This window comes from Planococcus citri, chromosome 1 (assembly GCF_950023065.1).
Source record: "Planococcus citri chromosome 1, ihPlaCitr1.1, whole genome shotgun sequence".
Taxonomy (NCBI): Eukaryota; Metazoa; Arthropoda; class Insecta; order Hemiptera; family Pseudococcidae; genus Planococcus; species Planococcus citri.
In genome coordinates this window covers 46,127,998-46,147,910 of record NC_088677.1, presented here as the reverse complement: position 1 = coordinate 46,147,910, position 19,913 = coordinate 46,127,998, and the positions used below count along the sequence as shown (strand labels likewise).

At 32.5% G+C, this 19,913-nt stretch overlaps 5 protein-coding genes across 8 annotated transcripts; 4 read left to right on the top strand and 1 right to left on the bottom strand.

Annotated features, from left to right (window-relative positions):
* Window positions 1-710: 710 nt before the first annotated feature.
* spartin lies at window positions 711-4,323 on the top strand. 3 transcript variants are annotated; one of them, XM_065345465.1, is made up of 10 exons: window positions 713-909; window positions 998-1,061; window positions 1,584-1,733; window positions 1,801-1,931; window positions 2,019-2,350; window positions 2,439-2,585; window positions 2,656-2,805; window positions 2,880-3,074; window positions 3,157-3,409; window positions 3,499-4,323. In XM_065345465.1, the coding sequence occupies exons 3-10, from the start codon at window positions 1,623-1,625 to the stop codon at window positions 3,722-3,724; spliced, it is 1,545 nt and encodes a 514-aa protein (XP_065201537.1). In that variant the 5' UTR covers window positions 713-909; window positions 998-1,061; window positions 1,584-1,622; the 3' UTR covers window positions 3,725-4,323. The 3 variants fall into 3 exon arrangements, with proteins under 3 accessions (XP_065201538.1, XP_065201537.1, XP_065201536.1); XM_065345466.1 differs by having other exon boundaries at window positions 711-1,061; window positions 1,834-1,931; XM_065345464.1 differs by lacking the exons at window positions 713-909; window positions 998-1,061 and adding an exon at window positions 1,093-1,445.
* A 759-nt stretch (window positions 4,324-5,082) lies between these two features.
* LOC135832306 (uncharacterized) lies at window positions 5,083-6,631 on the top strand. Its single transcript, XM_065345473.1, has 4 exons — window positions 5,083-5,221; window positions 5,301-5,720; window positions 5,799-5,895; window positions 5,972-6,631. Exons 1-4 carry the CDS (start codon window positions 5,219-5,221, stop codon window positions 6,337-6,339), a joined length of 888 nt encoding a protein of 295 aa, XP_065201545.1. The 5' UTR covers window positions 5,083-5,218; the 3' UTR covers window positions 6,340-6,631.
* A 445-nt stretch (window positions 6,632-7,076) lies between these two features.
* Window positions 7,077-10,485, top strand: LOC135832301 (uncharacterized). Of its 2 annotated transcripts, XM_065345462.1 has the most exons (9): window positions 7,077-7,319; window positions 7,403-7,524; window positions 7,616-7,774; window positions 7,849-8,083; window positions 8,162-8,490; window positions 8,562-8,741; window positions 8,822-8,929; window positions 9,003-9,275; window positions 9,352-10,485. In XM_065345462.1, exons 2-9 carry the CDS (start codon window positions 7,486-7,488, stop codon window positions 9,898-9,900), a joined length of 1,872 nt encoding a protein of 623 aa, XP_065201534.1. In that variant the 5' UTR covers window positions 7,077-7,319; window positions 7,403-7,485; the 3' UTR covers window positions 9,901-10,485. The 2 variants fall into 2 exon arrangements, with proteins under 2 accessions (XP_065201534.1, XP_065201533.1); XM_065345461.1 differs by having other exon boundaries at window positions 7,077-7,524.
* A 107-nt stretch (window positions 10,486-10,592) lies between these two features.
* On the bottom strand, window positions 10,593-11,872 carry LOC135832311 (uncharacterized). The gene is made up of 3 exons (XM_065345479.1): window positions 11,538-11,872; window positions 11,393-11,449; window positions 10,593-10,787 (listed from the first exon to the last, which is right to left on the bottom strand). The coding sequence occupies exons 1-3, from the start codon at window positions 11,731-11,733 to the stop codon at window positions 10,738-10,740; spliced, it is 303 nt and encodes a 100-aa protein (XP_065201551.1). The 5' UTR covers window positions 11,734-11,872; the 3' UTR covers window positions 10,593-10,737.
* Window positions 11,873-11,910: 38 nt separating this feature from the next.
* Ufsp2 (UFM1 specific peptidase 2) lies at window positions 11,911-14,967 on the top strand. The gene is made up of 10 exons (XM_065345463.1): window positions 11,911-12,069; window positions 12,191-12,427; window positions 12,532-12,768; window positions 12,836-13,006; window positions 13,089-13,188; window positions 13,271-13,513; window positions 13,618-13,764; window positions 13,853-13,976; window positions 14,047-14,300; window positions 14,368-14,967. Exons 1-10 carry the CDS (start codon window positions 12,031-12,033, stop codon window positions 14,577-14,579), a joined length of 1,764 nt encoding a protein of 587 aa, XP_065201535.1. The 5' UTR covers window positions 11,911-12,030; the 3' UTR covers window positions 14,580-14,967.
* Window positions 14,968-19,913: the final 4,946 nt, after the last annotated feature.

The window sequence follows — 19,913 nt, the reverse complement described above, 5'->3', positions numbered from 1 at the left end:
CCACGTTCCCCAGAGGGCGATACCGTCGCGCATTCTGATTGGCTGTTGATATTTCTGTGCTCTTGTTGTTTACATTTCAAAACGGGACTTTTTATCACAAACTTCGGCGATTTCATTCTCATATTAATTTTCAACGATATTTCATTAATTTCGTAAATTTCGTGGTTTTTTTTTTAGTGTTTTTGATTAATATATGACTTCTAGTATCGTTATATGTTGTGAATAATGAATATTACCTCGAGTTACAGTGTTTTAGTGAGCTTAGAAGGATGAAACAAAGTTGCACGATTAAATGAATTTAAAGTTCTTTGCAAGTGTTATTTTAATTCACCACAACATTTACTCGATAGCACGATCGCAAAGCAATTCTCTATACGTAAATTTAGTTTTATTCAATGTGAAATAATGGAAATATAACATCGAATTTGAAATCGCCGAAGTTTGTGATATAAAGTCCCGTTTTGATAAGCACCTAAGAGCACAGAATATCACTGACCAATCACGTACCACGAATGCTAGCGCCCTCTGGGGAACGTGGAAGTCCGAATTCATTTTCTTTCCCTTTCACCTTGTTGGTGTTGTTGTAGTGGTGGGTAGGCGCCTGAATGGGTGGGAGGTGGAGGCAGGATCTCAAAGTAAGAAGAATAAGAAGTGAACGATTAGTTCCATTCATGTTCCATGTTTATTTACGTTCTGATTTTTTGTTGATAAGGAAGAAAACGACTTCTCAACTTCTCGATTCTCGACAAGTATACATAATAAAAATTAAAATTTAATCATTCATCATTAAAAATTGATTTTATTTAATTTAATTTAAAATCCATTCTACGTAAAAATAACAACCGTTGTGACTGTTTTATTGATCGCCTTCTGAAAAGCCGAATTTTGAATTCTTGTTTTACGACATAGGTATGTGAGAATGACTCATGTGAGCTTTTAGCTTTCGTCGATCAAGAATTATGTTTGAATAATGCAGTGTGATTTCGTATTTCGTCAGTTTCCTGTGCGGTGATTGTAGACAGACAGTTTTCCGCAAATTCTAGTCGTCCTTGATAGAACAGGTAACGTGTATTGGAACTATCATCATTTGAACATTTCTCAACTTGAGCAATCTATAAAGAATTAGATGTTTGTTACGTATTTTTTCCACTTTTTTTCAACGTGATGTAATGAGCAACGAGCGTGTACTATGTTACGATTTGAACATTGGAATTACGTTCCCGTTGAAATAGGCCATTGTATCGTAAAAATTTAAGGTGTATTGGTGAATTGATTATAATCAGTGTGTTTAATTATCCGATCATACGCAGTTGACAGTCGTATTTTGAACTTCGTTCAACGTTTATCGGTACTTTACGCGTATCTTCATGCAGTTGCTTTTGAATTTTGTCCGAAAAACGGAATAAATTTTTAAGCGTGTTGAATGATTTTTTCTTTGTTTAAAAGTGAATATCCCATTTATTTTTTTTGTAGTTATCTGTTGATCGTTGTTGATTACATATTATATAACGTACTCATATGTGAGAGTGTAGTGAGTACTTATGCGGGTGAATAAATACTATGTGTATAATTCCTGTTTATAGATTTAAATTTGAAGATTTTCAATTAGCGAATTGAGAAACATGAATTCAGACTCATTATCAATATCATCCGATATCGCTGAGTGTATAAAAAATAGCAAAGATATTATTAACGAAGTTGTTACTTTGGAACAGACGAGAAATTGGACAGAAGTATTAATTTTAAATTCAGTTATTGGATATTTATTTGGTATGTATTAGTAACAATTTTACATTTCAGGCTATTAAAAAATTGGAAATTACTCTTAAACAGATGGACGAGCTTTTAAACCAAACAAACGGAACTGATATTCCATCGAATCAGGCAGAAGCCAACGACAATTTATTGTTAGCAGAAATTAATTCGTTGAGGTAATAATTTTTTTGTGCCAGTTATGATTGTGAAGGTCAATTAATGAATATCAAATTCGGGTTACGTACTTGATTTCGTTTTTTTAGAGTCGAAGTTATCCAACACTTGGAGAATTGCAATACACAATTACTGTCTGATGTGGAAGCTATTGCTCCTCCATCGTATGAAGAAGCCATGTCAACTTCAACGTCTGCCTGCAGTCAGGATAGTTATGATGGAAGTACAAATTCATCTTGTGCTAGTCATCTTTCTTATAGTGAATTGGGATGTGTACTGGAAAATTTGAAAAGTGATACCGGAGCTCAATCCTCACAAATGATTTATAGTTGTGACGATGTGACGCTGTACTTTATTTCATCTCTTGGAACTGTTTCTGTATCAAGCGGTCCTGAAACAGTTCGAATTTTTGAAATCGAAGGTGAATACTACATGAATCATTCATGTTATAAAAATAATTGTAAGTTATCTTAAAACTGAAATAAATTATAATTCATGGTGTTCAACAGATGGCGGTCGCGAGTCTTTACCAAAATATTATCTTCAGATTTACACGTTTGTTTATCCATTGATTCCCAAAGTATCCCCATGTATTAAAACCGAATTCGGAGCAATTCTTTTACCCAACATAAACATTGAAAGAAATGAAAATTCGGGTGAGTTTCGTTCATTAATTTCCATCAAATGTTAATTTTCTATCGTTTATTAATCCATTTTTCTCTCTAGATATAGAATCAGTTGGGTTAGTTGTTAAAAAAGAAAAGGAAGAAGAATTCATTTCAACGTTGGAGAATATTTTGCAAACGAAAATTGTACTTTGTAATACGAAAGAACCTGCTCACATCAGCGTCAAAATCTCCGAATGCATTACTAATGGTAAATTATCAATTATCTATACATTTGTTAATTCTCGTATCACCACAAACTGTAACTAAATAATAATTTTTTAGGTGCTGAGTATGTATCCAATTTTTTGATAAATGGAGCTCAAAAAGCTGGGGAATTTTTAGATGGTAATACTCCCAAGTTGATGAATAAAATAAATCCGGCCAACGAAAACAGACGAGTGGCTCCTTGTGTATCCAATGGTATTCGGATTGCTAGAGATGTTACCGCCATAACCGCCAATGTTACGGGATTTGTTGGTAATTGTGATAATCATTCATCTCGAAGTTTGTGTGCCTGAAAAATGTAATAAGTATGTACATTGTGTATCGATTATTTCAGCTTCTAGAGTTGGTGCGGCTACTATATTACTTGGTCAATATCTTGCTCCTCACATTAAGAAAGGAAGCTGTAAAATCCTCACTAATACCGTTGGTATGAGAGAAGAAGATGCTTCTAATAAAGTCGCGGCGGTGTTTAATGTTACTGCAGGTGCTGTTGAAGGAATCGGTACAATTTATCGCGGATTGGAATTATCAGCCAGAATTTTTGGCGCCAGTCTGTCTAATAATACAGTTCAAGTTGTTACTCACAAGTAAAGAATTAACTGTTGTTTTACGGGAAGAGATGAGTTGTCTAGCTAATATTTTTTAATTTATTAAATTGAACGTCTATTTCATTTAGGTATGGTCCATCAGCTGGTAGATTCACTGAAGACACTTTTCAAACAGTCAGCAATAGCGTTCAAATCGGAACTAATATTCGCTTTTTCAAACCTTCCAAACTTGTTAAATCAACCGCCAAGGGCGCAGTTATTTCCCAATCTGTTGTAGACCGAAATTCTGGAGCTTGTCGTGATGAGCCTGCTGCTTCTTCTTCTAAAGTATCAATGATGGCCGAAGCAATTTGATAGTGATATATGTAGTTCGAATGCGCTGTCGTATCTTTATTCTCAGAATAACTCGAATTCTCTGTTTAATGTTAATATTCTGAACTCAAAATACAAAGAACATTTTTTGTGGAATAGCGATGTTTAAACCCTTCCCCCCCCAATGCATATTGTATCTATGCGTTCGAAGTTTTTCATTTTTTTACGTAGTATATATTTTTCTGGGAGGTGTTACCAGAATCAAATTTTGTTACTACATAGTTCGTACCTACCTATGTGATTTATTTTGTTTTTATTTTTAATGAACTGTTACCTGCGATTTCTGGTTATTATTGAATAATTTCAATTGTTACCTGTGTATACTCTTATGAATATGATTGTAGAATTGATAAATTATCGTTGCCCTTTTTTCTATTTTGAATTAATGAAAATGTGTATGTAATTCGATAAATAATCAAATCAGTGTTACGTAATGATGAAGATGAATTAAGTATTTTAAAATATTTTATTATTTCTTAATTCTTATAATAGATATTGGTGAAAAGGATTTGCGGTAGTTTTTATTTTGATGGTGTTGATATTCAAAAATTGCCTAATAAATAATTTACATTTTTCTCTCATCCATTGTAGTGTTTATTTGATCACGGTGTAAAAAAGCGAGAAGCTCAAAAGTAGAGACTGAGGTTTTTTTGGTTTTCCTGATTGTTGTTTGTGAAATGTGGTGAAATGTTACTCTCCTTCTCAATCTCAGTTCTCACTCTCACCTTCAGCCTGCACAAAAACACAAAAATTTGATTTTCGAAAAGAAAATTCAAAATCGATTGAAAAGAACGAATTTTTACGTGTTCAAAGATGAGATGACGAACGAAACGAACGTCTTTGTGAAAATGATTACCGCATTTTTGTAAACACGCTTTATCTTCTTTTACTTTTACGTTCTACAACAGAAATCGAATGCAAAATGTGATTGTCAGTATTTTAAAGGCTGAAAAGTTGACGATTGTCATTATTTTTTGAAATTTTTAATCGCGTGATTAATATACGTGACAGATTGATCAATAATAACGTTACAAATTTTTCATTCGTTGCAAATTGTTATGACAAATTTCTATGAAGTGTTGAACTGTGAAGTAGATGCATCTCTGGAAGAAATCCGGAAAAGTTATCGAGAACTAATCCTTAAATTTCATCCCGATAAACAGAACGTTAAAGATAGTTATCAATTTTGTATTATTCAAGAAGCTTGGAACGTTTTAAGTAATCCTCGCCGACGGCAATTGTTCGATGAAGAATTGTTTGTTCGTAACTCAGAACCTATACTTTATGGCACATTTAGTTTAAGTGACTTTTATCATGATACGGAATCTAAGAAGTATTATTACATCTGTCGATGTGGAGGTTGTTATTATTTAGAGGAAGAAGAACTGAGGGTGACCAGATCATTTCGAACTTTACACTTGCCTTGCGAGAATTGTTCTTTGATAGTTCAGCTCAAATTCAACGATATTTCGCACGATGGTAATGTTATTTATAATTTCGGTAATTTTTTACCTCTTCTTAACATCACTCTTAAGCAGAAATTGTGTTTTTGTTGCAGTTCAATAAAATACAGAATTGTAATTGTGAAAGAAAGTGCTTTGATAGAGTGCCAAAAGATGTTCAAGAAAGAATATATAAAGGTTACAATTACCTTCCGAATAATAATGAAAAAAATTTATATTTATACGGTCTGATTTGTAAAACAAGTGATAAAGGAGATCAGCCAAATTCGCGAGCTTCATATCGGTATTTTGTGAAAGTAAACGGTTTCCAAGTTGATATTTGTCAAAAAGCATTCATAAACATTCATGGAATAACTCCAGCCAAAGTGAGAACATTGCTACAAAAATTAAATGAAGGTGTAATTTACCCTAATGATCGAAGAGGTGAAGCTCGACGACTGCAGTCAAATGAGATCAGTGAAGCTAATGAACAGGAGATTGCTAATCATATCATAAGCGTGGTTCGCATTGAGGAAGTAAGGATTTGAAAAATGAGTTATATCAAGTGGTATTCTAAAAAAAAGATGAGTAACCTATGTATTTTAAAATTGCAGGTGTGGGATCGTATTAAAAGAGGCGAAAAAATCAATATTACAAGACTGTGGGAAGATTATAAAGGATATTGTGGCCAATCTTCTGATAATTACCAAGGTATGCTTGAATTCGATCAACTTTTGCATGCTTTCAGTGCCACAAATTTTCATTTGCGAAAACCGCTATATTTCAGATTCTCAAAACGAAATGCGTACCGAGCAGAATCGATCTGTTAGTAAATCTACCTACTCAATAATTTTCAAGAGGCTGTATCCCGAAATAATCAACCAGTTGGACGAGAAAAACGAACTGCCGTCCAGTTCGAAAAGAAAAAGTGATAAGTCAACGTCCAGAAAAAGGAAAGCTGATGCTGTTGAAACTGGTGATGAAAATTTAGAAATACGTGAAGGTGTTAGCAAAAAGATAACAGAACTAGCTAGTCAGATTTCGGAATCAGATGCTGAAGAGTTTGCGAAGAATAATGACGAAGAAAGTCAATCTGTGTCATCTTCACCAGTGATTTATTCATTCCAGCCTATTCAAGTTGTACACATGATTTAAAATTTCATGGTTGAATGTCATACTATAATCAAAAATGTAATTCTTATCTATGGTCATCTAGGTATCGAGTACTAATTTTAAGAAAAATATTATAATATGTCTGCGTGATTCATCTTTTTTCATTATTGGTATACTGTTGAAGAATTTGTAAAACATTGAACTTGTATAGTCTTCATATTTGCTGTTAACAAAGTATTCCGGTATCTTAGATCAGAATCAGATTGTTCAAGAATTTTGCTGTCTTTTGCGAATTTTAATGTAAAAATTATACATTTTTTCTTTTATTTTTAAATATGTTATTTTTAAAATTGATTTTTTGATTGCATGCCCATGAAATGACGAAATTTCGAATTTTAATGTTATAAATAATTCTGAGCGGAATGTGAAAATAATAATGTGTCATGATTTATCCAATAGAGAATCTTCGTGGAAGTGCGATCATTTTTGAAAGTTACAATGAATGAAACGCAAAAGGTAGAAGTGAGGCAAGAAAATGAGCATGTGCATCGATCGGCTACGTCGATTTCAATTTTCAAGGTGAACTATATAAACTCAAATCTAATGTGAAAAATTATACTAAAAATTTATTTCTGAGGATCTTCTTTTTAAAATTTCGAGACTCGAGAGGCCCTTCCAGAAGCGTGAAATTTTAAATTTTCAAAAAAGAAAAATCCCTTTCGCGTGTGCTCCACCACCACCCTCATACTAATGGGAGGCGGGGTCCGGGGTCACAGCAAACTACGAAGCCGAAGACGCCGAAGTGCCGACTGCCGAAGTCATCTCTCGGTCTCTCGTCTCGTCGTCTCGTTCTCGTTGTCGTTATCACTCCATCCATCCCATGGTCCATTGTTTCTATCGTTTTCAGTTTTCACAAAACAGAAAGAGTGTTCATTTATGATTTTATCAGATTTTTTTGCATTTATTTTATAAATTGTTTATTCAGTTTGAATTGAAAATTACACATCGTATTAGTCAATAATGTCAGTATTGAATCGTTTCAAGAAATCCATCTTCAAACAGTTGTTGTACTAATGCAGTGTTTTCAATGTTTTCATACATGCAGCAATAACTTGATTTTTCACAAATAGAAGACGAAAATGACAAGACGCGAGGACCTGATGTGTTACGTTTCATCGTAGAATTTCTATGCCGGTTGTACTTGGATATTTTCATAGTTCGCTACAAGTAATACGCCTATTTAATTGGATTTAGTATTATCTCTTGTTTTATTACCAATTAACAAAAGCGTTCATACTTATTCTTGAATGTTTCCCAGAAAATGAATGATTCTAATCAAAACACCGATTTATCTCATCTAATATCACCTCATTCCATTTCGGTGTACGGAGAAAGCATCGGATATAGTTGTGTCACTGAAGAAGCGGCTGCTACATTATCATATGATGTTTCGCAACGACTTTATGAGCTATTAAATGTAATGAATTACATATTTCGATCTTGGTGAAACTACTTTGTATTTCCGCTATTTTATTTTCATTTTTATTTCAGAGATGTCGTACAGAAATGAATGTGTATCGTCAAACTAACTTATCAATGACTATTTTAAATAATGTATTTCAAAGTTACGGTGTTCCTCCTTTACACGGCAATAAATTTCTGATTCCTTTCGTGAGCATTCCTAATTCCGATATGTCAGTTTTACATTTATCCAAAATTAATGTTGTAGATCAAGGTGTCAGTGATAAAGCTAATGTTGAATTTGAGATGGTGCCATTAGTTAAAGGTAGGAACATTTTCAGTTTCAAGTTTCTATTATCGTAAACTACTTGCTTTGTTTTTGATGAAATAACTTTCATTTCAGGTATTTTTGTTTCTCCCTTAACCAAAATGTGCGGAATTATGAATCTTATGAAATCAGTAGATAATTCTTCAAATGACATTTTACCAAAATTGGAACCAAGATCTGAATGTGAAATGAATAATTTTTCAAGCGGCAGTTTACCAAAATTTAAGGCGAATATTAAAAATGAAAGTTTTTCTGATGTGAATGAAGAATGTAATGGATTAGATGAAGACTTGACCAATGAATTTCCTAAACGCAGTGCAGTGGAATCCATTAACAAGCTGGAGTCAGATTACTATGTAGTAGTTGCTCAAGTCATTTTGAACTCATCAGAAAGTTTATTTAAGGTCTGTCTTGATTTTCCATGTTGAACTGTTGGATAATTGAACATATAATATTTATATTTCATTCATTTCAGTTGGTATTGGATGACGTGAAAACCAATCCACGTCTGGGAAATGTTTGCGCTTCCTTATTGAATTTAATTAGTAATTCCATTAAGCATTTTAAATGCTCGGGCAATCTAATCGATAGATTGCTTCGTACCATCGAAGCGCTCTTAGATAATAAATATATAGATCCTTCTTCATTTTATTCGGTGAGTGTATTTTATTTTTATCTTTTCCAAAATTTTCTTCAAACAGTTTCTTTATATATGTATTATGATTAACTTTTCAGGTTGATGATTCCGTGAATGTATTATGCAGTATTATATTAGAACCAAAGATGGCCAATGATTGTGACGATTTTCCTCATAGAATGCACGCTAGCTATTTATTAATGAGGGTATAAATATTTAGTAAAAATAAATGTAACACATACAACGATTTCAGGCATTAAAATAGAATTTATTCCTCAGGCATTGAATACCTGGAACATCGGTGTTGAAGAGAAAGTGAAAATTTTAGTTACAATTAAGAAAACCCTGATGAATCCTGAAAAAATGTCGCTCAAGTTGAATTATGGCATCCTGTTAATGTTTTATTCTTTAGGCTGTGATAATTTGGACGCACATTTTTGGCCACTTCTTAGTAAATATTTAAACGTACTATGCTCGTTAGACGAAATAATTTCTGGAAAACGAAGTATTTCATTAACAACTGATATATGCCATGTGAAAGCTGCTGTAATAGTGAGTTTTCTCCTTTTCAAGCGTGAAATTGCGCTCTCTGTGTACCTATTTTCATATTTTACATGTATTTTTTCAGCTGGTATCTGGTATGCTGTATAGGAATTTCTGGAGTGATGATCCTTCCATACAACAGTTACATATGGAAGCTGATGTTTTACTTCATTCTTACTTCGGAGAATGTCTATTCCCGATCAGAAATTACGCTTTGCCCAAGATTCCAGATGTTTTTTCTGATTCTACTAAGAAATTAAAACAACGTGGAAATAAAGATGTGATAGTAGATGTTACGAAAAATTATAGAAACGTTCGATTGTTTGCTTCTAGGAGAAAATTTACGCCACATTTTTCAAATTTTTCCATTAAACCGAAATCATATCGGTATGCTGTAAATGAAGTGTTTGAAATTTCTTTGAAAACCTCTCGAAATAGTCCTATAATTTTCAATTTTATTGGTTCTAATCAAATCAGTGAGCTGCGTGGCAAGCATTTAGATGTGAGATATAATACGCATTACAATGGCTGTCTACGCAATCAAAGATTTTTGAAATATGAAAAAACAACCCGATGTATTAAATACTGCAATAATCCGAAAATTTGCTCAGGTGATATTTATCTTTTTCTTTGATCTCTTTTTATGTTTTTTAAGTTATTCAGATGAGCATTTAAATCTATTATGTGTAAACAGCTATTTGAATATCCGATTTATATCTGTTGTCATTGTATATTTTACATTAATTTACAGAAAATTACATAATTCTTTGAAATATTGAAGTATTTAGTTTTAAGTCTGTACCCTATTTTCACAACGATAGGGAATCGATGATCTACGCTTAATTAAAAATATGGTACGACTGTTCGCATTTATTATTTTTCTGAAATGATAGTCGTTTTTGAACAAATATTTCGTAAGTTTTTAAACATGCAGAGGTGTATACATGTAAGTTGTTTTAGATTCCACTCATGATTCTATGTTCAGTTTTCAAGTTACCAAGTGTAAACAATTATTTTACTTGTTTATTATTAATCATCATTCATTATTTTGATGATGACAGTTCCGTGATTTCAAGTTTGATATATCAAGTTGAGGATAAGCGTTTGTAAGTCGTCCTCCTAGCAGAAATTGGCCTGTACGCGTATAATACGAATTTTATTCTTGTATTTCTAAACCAGCAATGAAAACTTTGTTTTGTAAAAAAAAATAATTACGTGACTTGTGTGTTATTTTCTTTAAGAACAACACCTGTTGAAGTGGTACAGCATCTTTTCTGTTACATGTCAAAGCCAGAAGTTTATTATACAAAAAATAATAGACAAATGTGTTCAACAATCACTAACATATTTATTTATAAAAACATACATACGTTATTTATTTACAAATGGTACTCAGGCGTAGGTGCGCGACGAGATACATTATTTGAAGTATTATTTTCTACAGTAAACATCACTCGATTAAAACTTGTGATCATTGATCAGTCGAGCGTTTTTTCCAAGGATCTTCCCATTTCCTCAATTCTAAAATAACACACAAAAAAACACTGTTTTATGAAACAAAACAATTCCTAACAATGATTAAAAACTCAAGTGATATCAGTATATTGAATTTTATTCTTTCCTTCCAGATTGAATTTGAATCGCCTTCTTGAAAATTTTACCATTACCTAGTAGTTACAGAGCTCTTTTGGCGGACAAAAACAATGTTTATAGTCATATTTATGCATTTTGAAAACTGTTCATTTAAAAAATATATACGTATTACCAAGATGCTCATATTGAGAATGACAAGTGACTTCCACGACTTATTCAATTAAAATTACGACCGTCTTCGTCTCTTTCTCGCTTTAATTGATTCAACAGATAGCTTCAAATTTCATTCAGGAAATTATCACAATATTGAATATACCGGACAATACCTAAGTCGTTTTTTTTTTAATTTCAATGATACTCGACGTTTACAGAAAGTATTGTTAATTTTCACCATCGAGTAAAACTTTCTCCACGTTTCACAGACATACCATCAAAATTACTATGCTAACAAGAAATATCAGACAGTAGGTATGTAACTAATCATCACAATGCAGCATCGAGGAACCGTAGTTGAGTAAGATAGCATTACTTACGACCAGGAAGAAGCCCAGATTGGAATAAATCTGCTTGCACCTCTTCGTGAATTCTTTCTGTAAGATCATAACGCATAGATATGTATAAATATATGAATACTTAATCTGTTCTGTTATGACAACTGCTGTACATATTAGGACTCACTGTACTTGTCGATGTGTAGAATTGGATCTATAACTATTGGCCACATCATTAAACCGATAAAACCAACAATACCGGCTACAAAAGCACCGAATTTCCATCCTGACAATTCCGCTGGTTTCGGAATGTGATATCGATAACCTTTGACATCAACTGGTACATGATCTGGTTTAAAACGTCCAGTGTATTTTGACATCATAAACTAGTAGAGTGAATTCGAATATCTTTATATTAATAATTTATCTTTAAAAGACACGGATTAATTAACAACGAAATTAACCAATTATTGCAAAATTGATGCAAATAAAATCGAAGTGATAAGAAGTCGCTACTCAACAAAAATCAAAATGGTTCAAACACAGTGAGATATTCGGATTCAAGAAACTTATCAAAATTATCAAACCAAAAATTTTCCAAAACAAAAACTATAGAAAACCTTTGAAAATTTTGTTCAATTTTATGATTTTTCCATGAATTTTTGATTTATTTCTAAATAATGGGACCGAAATTGAAAATTGCCGAGCTTGTAATTCAAGTGAGTTGAAATCATTTTAACAAACTTCTCATGTAGTTTATGTACAAATGGATAATCCACATCATTAGTATTCGAAAGTACTCTGTTTTATTTGATTTGATGTCATCTTTTCTTCACACAGCGTTTAAATGAGAGAAAATCACCATTCCTCGGAGAGCTGTACGGAATTCTACACGAAAATACTCTGATCATTGTTAGCTTCACTTTGAAATATGTCGAAGAGCAAGAAGAAGTGAAATATCGTATCAGTGAAAATAATTTTCCTACCGAAATTGACTTATATGGCGTTGTCAGCTGCACTCAACACATTAAAAAATTTACCGATAATTTACCTCTTGATATCAGTAATGTTTTCAAGGTATTGCTATAATTATGATCGTCGTGGATGTAAGGTACTATAACCCTACGTGGATGTTGTGTTGAGTTGATTTATACATCCATTTCGTTGTTTTTGTTCTTCAGGATGTTGTTGTCACCGATAACCCTATTCTTTTAAGCTATGGTTATTTGGATAAAGAAAGCAATGTACAAGCGTTTTTCAACAAAAATGGTGTGATTACTGCTACATCTTATGACATCATTCCCGAATCCGAAATTTGGCAACAATTTGTTCTCGTTCGCTTGAACATTCCATTGAATTTTATTTGTCACAATGTATCTCAGGATAAAGAAGATTTGATTGATAACTTTTCAAAAAAAGTAACGTATTTGACGTTCATTAGCACACCGAACAATTACAGTAGTCGATAACATGGATTCATTTCAGGTATCTTCAGGAGCAGCCATGTTTCATGTTGAACAATCAGATATATATCTTACGTCCAATAACGCCGAAGACGTGAGTAATGGGAAAGGAGTTACTAATGTGCTGTGTAGTGAATCTTCTTCGTCACCTCTACTTTTATATTTGAAAAAAATATGTAAAGAAAAGAACGATGTTGGTACAATTTTTAATTTAATTTCGTATCATTTTTTTACGTATGTAATTTATGAAAATCACTCTTGAAATTTTGTTCCAGACTCCTGTTATCGTTAACGTTGATGTATTAATGAAGACAACTTGTGGGAAACATTTTGAAAGCAGTCCAAAAAGAGCTCTGGCTATTCAACATGTTACAAGTAAATTCACCTCAACCTTATATTATTGTTTTCTTAGCTAATTGGTTCGTACTTGGTTTACTAATCATTTTCTTAATTTTAGAAATATTCGAAGGCATCCAAGGTTCATTGAATTTAGATTCGTTAATTATGTTTCAAAAGAGTAAAACGGAAAAACATCTATATAATGCCTTAGTGGACAGCGTGTGCCGAATTTTGAAATTAGTTAAACAAAGTTTTTTCATATACGAAAACATTCCTCCTGAAATATACCATTTTTATCCTTCGTATTTAGGACATTTTGTCACTCTGGTGTATCCTTTGAACATTTCTGATGATGATTTGAGTAAGTATCCGTTTTTGTAACTCATTATGTACATTATTTATATTCAACTTTTTACGATAGATTTTGATACTTATATTAAGTCTATCATTGTTTCATCTGTGCAGCTGATTCTCGAAAATATGTTCATATTAAATTCAATTTGCTGTGCGATAGACCCATATTCAGAAGATCAGTTAAATATTCATTCCAAGAAAAGAAAAACCCTGAAGAAATTTTGAATAATGTTCACGTCGGGTTACCTCCTTCTGGAAGTACGTATTTTGCAGAGCTATGTTAAGCTATCAATTTTTCTTCATCCATAGCTCTATATTGGATTTAATTTTACGATTCTTGTTTCAGTCAATGGTACCATTTCAATGGTACAAGGTACATACTCATATTTTCATTACATGCATGGTAATTTTAATGACAATGGATGGGGTTGTGCATATCGTTCTCTTCAAACATTGTTCTCGTGGTATAAGTGAGTAAACCATATCTTTTCTACAAAACCGAGTTTTACGTAATTGAAGACTTTGAAAATTCTTTACCAGGCATCAAGGTTGGACGGATCACGAAATACCCACTTTGAGAGAAATTCAACAGAAGTTAGTTGAAATAAAAGATAAACCCAAAGCTTTCCTGGGTTCCCGAAATTGGATTGGGTCATTCGAAGTGTCTTACGTACTCGACGTAATGCTTTCAGTTACATGCCGTATGTTGAATGTTGCTATTGGTGAATCGGTTGCTGACTATGCTCACGATTTGGCAAATCACTTTAAAAAACATGGCACGCCGGTTATGATCGGTAAATGTTTATTTTGTTGTTGTTGTTTTATTTATACATTCACGTATTAAATTCGAATCATTTATAGGTGGAGGAGTTCTTGCTCACACCATTTTGGGAATCGAAATCAACGACGAAACAGATGAAGTTAAATTTTTGGTACTGGATCCACACTTTACCGGTCCAGATCAATTGAATATTATTCAAAGTAAAGGATGGATTGGATGGAAAAATGCTGATTTTTGGGGAAAAGACGCGTTCTACAACATGTGTTTGCCATATAGAAAAATGGGTGTTTAGTGTCGCGTTTACATAGTTATTTAATAAGTGATCGTTATTGATTTTTTTTGTTTGTTGAAAATAATTAATTAATATTTTTGTACCTATCAATTTAACCCCGCTCCCTTCTGTACTTCTTCTGATTCTATTACTGATTGTTCTATTCTGAAGTTATTTAAAATATAAAAACAATATACTTGTTCTATTTGTAATTTTCCTGCCTTTAAAAATACCGCCAATAATATATGTCTATTTTTTTATTTAATCGGATCTCAGCTGCACTCTCCGCATACATAGCGAACGTGCGCTCGTATAGGTTCAATTTTCTGATGTATTTTTTATTCTAAAAGATTCGTTTGAAATGATTTAATACCTAGCTAAAGTCTGCATAAACTCGTTTTTTATTTAATGTGTCGTGATTTCTTTTTTTCGTCTTTCGTACGTGATTCAATTACAAGATTCGTAAGTTATTTATTGTCGAATCGTTGACTTAATTTTTTTTCGTAAACGTGTGCAACAACTGTGTGATATTGAAACGATCTATACTCGATCACAATGAAACTAGAACGTTCAAACCTTTCAAATATTGAATTTTCGAGCGTTTTTCATAGTGCGATAGAGTGACATTTTGCACTACAATTTTCAATTATCATTTATTTCGAAACTAATTCTAATTGATTAATTCCTGTCACTCAACAGTACCTAGTAAAGTTTCGGAATTAAAAATCATCCAACATGTAGGGAGGTTAATAACTTTATGAGTGGAAGAGATGATTATGAGCGTAATGAATCGATGAGAGTATTGTACAATAGGAACTAAAAATGATTGGAATTATAATTTTGCCCAATTTAGCAATTAGCGCACAAAAAAAAAAATAGGTAAATACGCAAAAATGAAATCCCTATTACCTATGTGAAAAAATTACTAAAAAATAAATAGGTACGTAGGTAGGTGCATGTGAGGAAAAGGGATGATTAAATTCCATTTAAAATATAGGTACACGTCAAGCTGAAATAGATTGTTTTCAAAGGATGAATGCTTTCCACAAAAATAATAAAATTGTTAACTCCTTTGGACTAAAACTGCATACCGCTTCGTTCATACGAAGTAATTTTTTAATTTATTTAGATCAGATTTTATTATGTTAGCTGAAATGATGACTGATAACTCAAAAATGATGAACTTATCGGTGCATCAAGTGAAAATACCAAGTACCTATGAAATATGACGCAACAGGAAATTTCAATTTAAACGTTAACAGCATTCATAGCCTTTTTGTATCAGTTTGGGTTTGGTACATAGCTTAATAATCACTTCCATTGAAAACAGCGTGAATAGAAATTTCCGGAGTTTTCGCATAGGTACCTAATAGCTATTTTTCTGTGTATATACGTACCTAGGTAGAGGTACAAATGTACCTACCTGTACCTACTTACCTGCAGACAACTTTACTTTTGTTGAATGATAAATACTCGTACTTAAGTATAATATGATCTCATTTTTTCAGTTCATATTTTTTTCATTGTAAAATGAAGTACCTACTAACCTACCTAGATATATATATATATGCAGGTAGTACATTATTTTTTTTACTAAGGTACCTATTTATTGTTTAATAAGTATTCGTAGAAATAAACGAAGATATGTACACACCTACCTATTATATTTTTCAAGTACTTTTTTCCAGCGCTGGATTTAGGCATGGGCAGAGTGGGCGGTAGCCCAGGGCGGCAAAATTTTAGGGGCGGCAAATTTCCAATTTTTTCGCTACTTTTTAAATTTGAGATGTAAATATTATGGCGATTGATAAAAAAAAATTATGGTTGTCAGCTGGATAAAAAGTACCTACGTCTTAAATTGCTTAACTATTTCAAACAAAGCCAAGTGTTCAATGTTACTTGAAAAAAAAAAAAAAAAAAAAAAAAATGAAACCAAAATAATAGGTAAACGTTATTTTTGAAAAATTTAAACCAGATGTTCTTGTTTTAATTTTTTTTCAATTTTCATTTTTTATAAAACCAAAAAATTTGCTTCAAAAATATTTTTCATTTTTGGGTGGGGAGGGGCGGCACAAATTTACTCAATTTACTGCCCAGGGGCGGCAAAACCCTAAATCCGCCTCTGCTTTTTTCTGTGTAAAAATTTCGTACCAATACCAATAATACTATTAGAACAAGCAATACCTTGTATCACCAATTGCTTGAAAATATACTTTTGAAAGTGATCATTTTAATGCTGTCATTATAATGTAGAATCGAGACTCAATTCGTTTAAAATTGCATTTCGTCACCCTAATACGTAAAGTATCTAACTCCATTTTTTCTCAAAAATGAGTTATGAACACCATCTGAATGGTGAACACTTCATATGGAACTTCCGACCTTAAAAACTACTTTAGGCGAATTCATTGGTGTACAATTCGCGTTCGAAGTCAGGAAAATTATCTAACTCCACTAAAGGATAACACACTGTTTATTTAGCTACGTGAAACTGTTTCATTTTTACATTACATGAAAATGCGTTATGAACACCATTTGAAAGGTGAACACTTCGTATGGAACTTCCGATGTTGAAAATTACTTCAGGTGAATTCATTGGTGTACCATCCACGTTTGAATTCGAGAAAACTATCTAACTCCACTCAAAGTGGCTTAAAAGGTGTTAAGTGAAAAAATTTTTTACCAGAATTTTTTTTTTACTATAATAAATAACCTTAACTATGTAACACCCATCAATAGTTGATAATGCTGTTTTTCGCATTTCCTGAACAATTTACAAAAATGGAGTTAGATATTTTACGTATTAGGGTGACGATTTGAGAAGTTTGCATCTCCACTCTATTATTGCAAGCAAACCTTCTAAATTCGGGTATAGAAAGCGAGGAAAAAGTGATAGATATTCTAATAAGAGTTAATTTTCTGAAAAATTCTCCTTCGGGGAATTTTTTGCATTCTTGTTTTCCAATATTCTTATAGTGATGTTTTAGAAATTATAATGAAAAGCCATTTAAACGATGAAAAATACTTGATAAAATTACTCGTACCTATGTTGAATGGTTTTAATTAAATGCAAATTTGAGAACGCATTCAGGTGTGCAGATGCTTAACTGGTGGGTCTGTGATTAGTCTTCATTGACGATATAAGCATTAATTTGAATTTATGTATATACCTACATTATATCATCTTCGCGTTTGGTATGCTGATTCTGTGTAAATAGGTAGGCATCGAGTAATTGAAAGTGTGTACTTATTCGAGTGAGCTTTAAAATTGTTTAAAGTTATATAAAGGTTGCACTATATGTAAATGATGTAAGTCGGTCTATTGCTTTTCGAGGCCTTCGGCGAAGTAGGTAGGTAGGTACATACGTAGGGTATGCACTATGTACCAGTGATTTAAAATGTGGACCCCTGTACGCTACCTAAGTATAAATGCATGTTAGTAACTGAAACGGTTTCTATGAAGAAAAAAATACTTTGTGTTGTTTTATTAAAATTCTTGAAAAGACAATTTAATTCGATTTTTTTTTTTTGGAAAGGTGATAGGTGAAGTAATGAAGTATACATAATGTAGGTATATATATGTACTTACCTACACATGCACTTATCAAAAAAATTCCATCCCTACGAGTATTATATGCTTTTTTTCTTCCTGATACCTATTGTCAGAGAATGAAGAAAAAAGAGGCATTCGAGATTTGCTTAAGTGAAACAAAGCCGTAGAAAATCACCACTTACCTGATAAACAAGATTTTTTCGTTTTCATTTGATGAGCTATAATGGTCTTTTTTTTCAACTTTTAGGTGGGTGGGTAACATTATTAGGTTTCATTAATTCTCATTAGAGATGGTGTAATTTTAAGAGGTGTAAACGAGCGACATTTTATTTAATTTTGGAAATTTTCTGTTTTATCGTTGACGTTTTTCACGATTCAGCCTCGGGATAAGTTACTCGAAAGGTGAATGAAAATCTAATCTAATTAATGTTGAGTAACTGGAACGGTATCGTCGTATTTTTTTTCACGTCGTCGTATATTCTTGCTTTTTTTTTTGCGTCGTTGTACGAAAAGTTGATGATTGCGACAAGGAAAAAGTTCTTTTTATCTGCAAGTACAGGTATAGGTACCTACTTGGTTAATTTCTTTGAAACTTGGCAATGTAATTTTTCATAAGTACCTACATCCTAAAAGTTGGAGTGATTTCTAATGATTTTTACTTGAAAATTATTTAGGTACCTAGCTACCTACGTACTATCGTATAATAATTCTTAAGTACAAAATAGTATATACTTTCGTAATTTAGGTATACCTAATAGGTACGATATAAATATAATTTTGGGTGACATAATCGAATCGTTTTCCAACAACTAATAACTTTCTAGCTTCGATATTTCTGTTAATTGACAGCGTATGGGACTTTTTGTTTAAAAACTACCTATAGGTACTCGAAAAAGAGTTTTTAAAATTAGTATTCACTTCGACAATGAATTAGGTGAAGGGCAACATATCGATTCAAAGATTCCTATGCTAATATCATGTTAAGGAGAAAATAGATTAAGAAAGTTGATATTGTAGTCGAGTTTTGTGTATAAACAAAGAAGACCACTATATACCTTACCTACAGTACACAATCGTCCCTTTTCTTGAGGTATTTATGCTGATAGTCTGAAACAACCCCTCATGTTGCGTGCAAATGTATTCTACATCGTATGATACAGTGTTTAGAAAGCAATTTGCGTATTCTGAAATCTTTGTCATATCAATCCGAGTAGGTACCTAGCTACTTGCCTAGCTTACCTGTTTCGAATTGATAAATTGTCTATCTACAGTGTTGTACGAATATAAAATGCGCAAGAATTTTACTAAACATGTTAAGTAGTTAACCTAGGCATTGAATGAGAAGGAAGGGAGGGGACCTCATCTACAGCAGTCAAACATGTTGGTCTAGGTACTCACATGAAAGCTGCCCGAAGGAATTGTATTTTCAATAAATACCGGAAATAATACTCGGCTCAAACGAGTAGGTTTGCCTACTTTGTTGCTCGTGTACAAATGAATTATCAACTTAGCCTGCAAATCCTTGGCGATTTGAAAAATACGTACACACCTCTACACCAACACCCCGATGAAAGTTGCGCGATTTATTAAAAAAGATAAATGTATAACCACCTAATTATCCATCGACTCGCTCATCCATAATGCATATAAATAACTCACGTACCTATATAGGTATCGGTGAAATAAACGAAGATTTAAAATTTCGAAAGTTAATTCCCTAGATGATGAAATACCTGAAGCGTTATTTATTGATCACTGTACAAAGAAAGTTTTCATATCGTCATAAAGTATACGAATGAAGA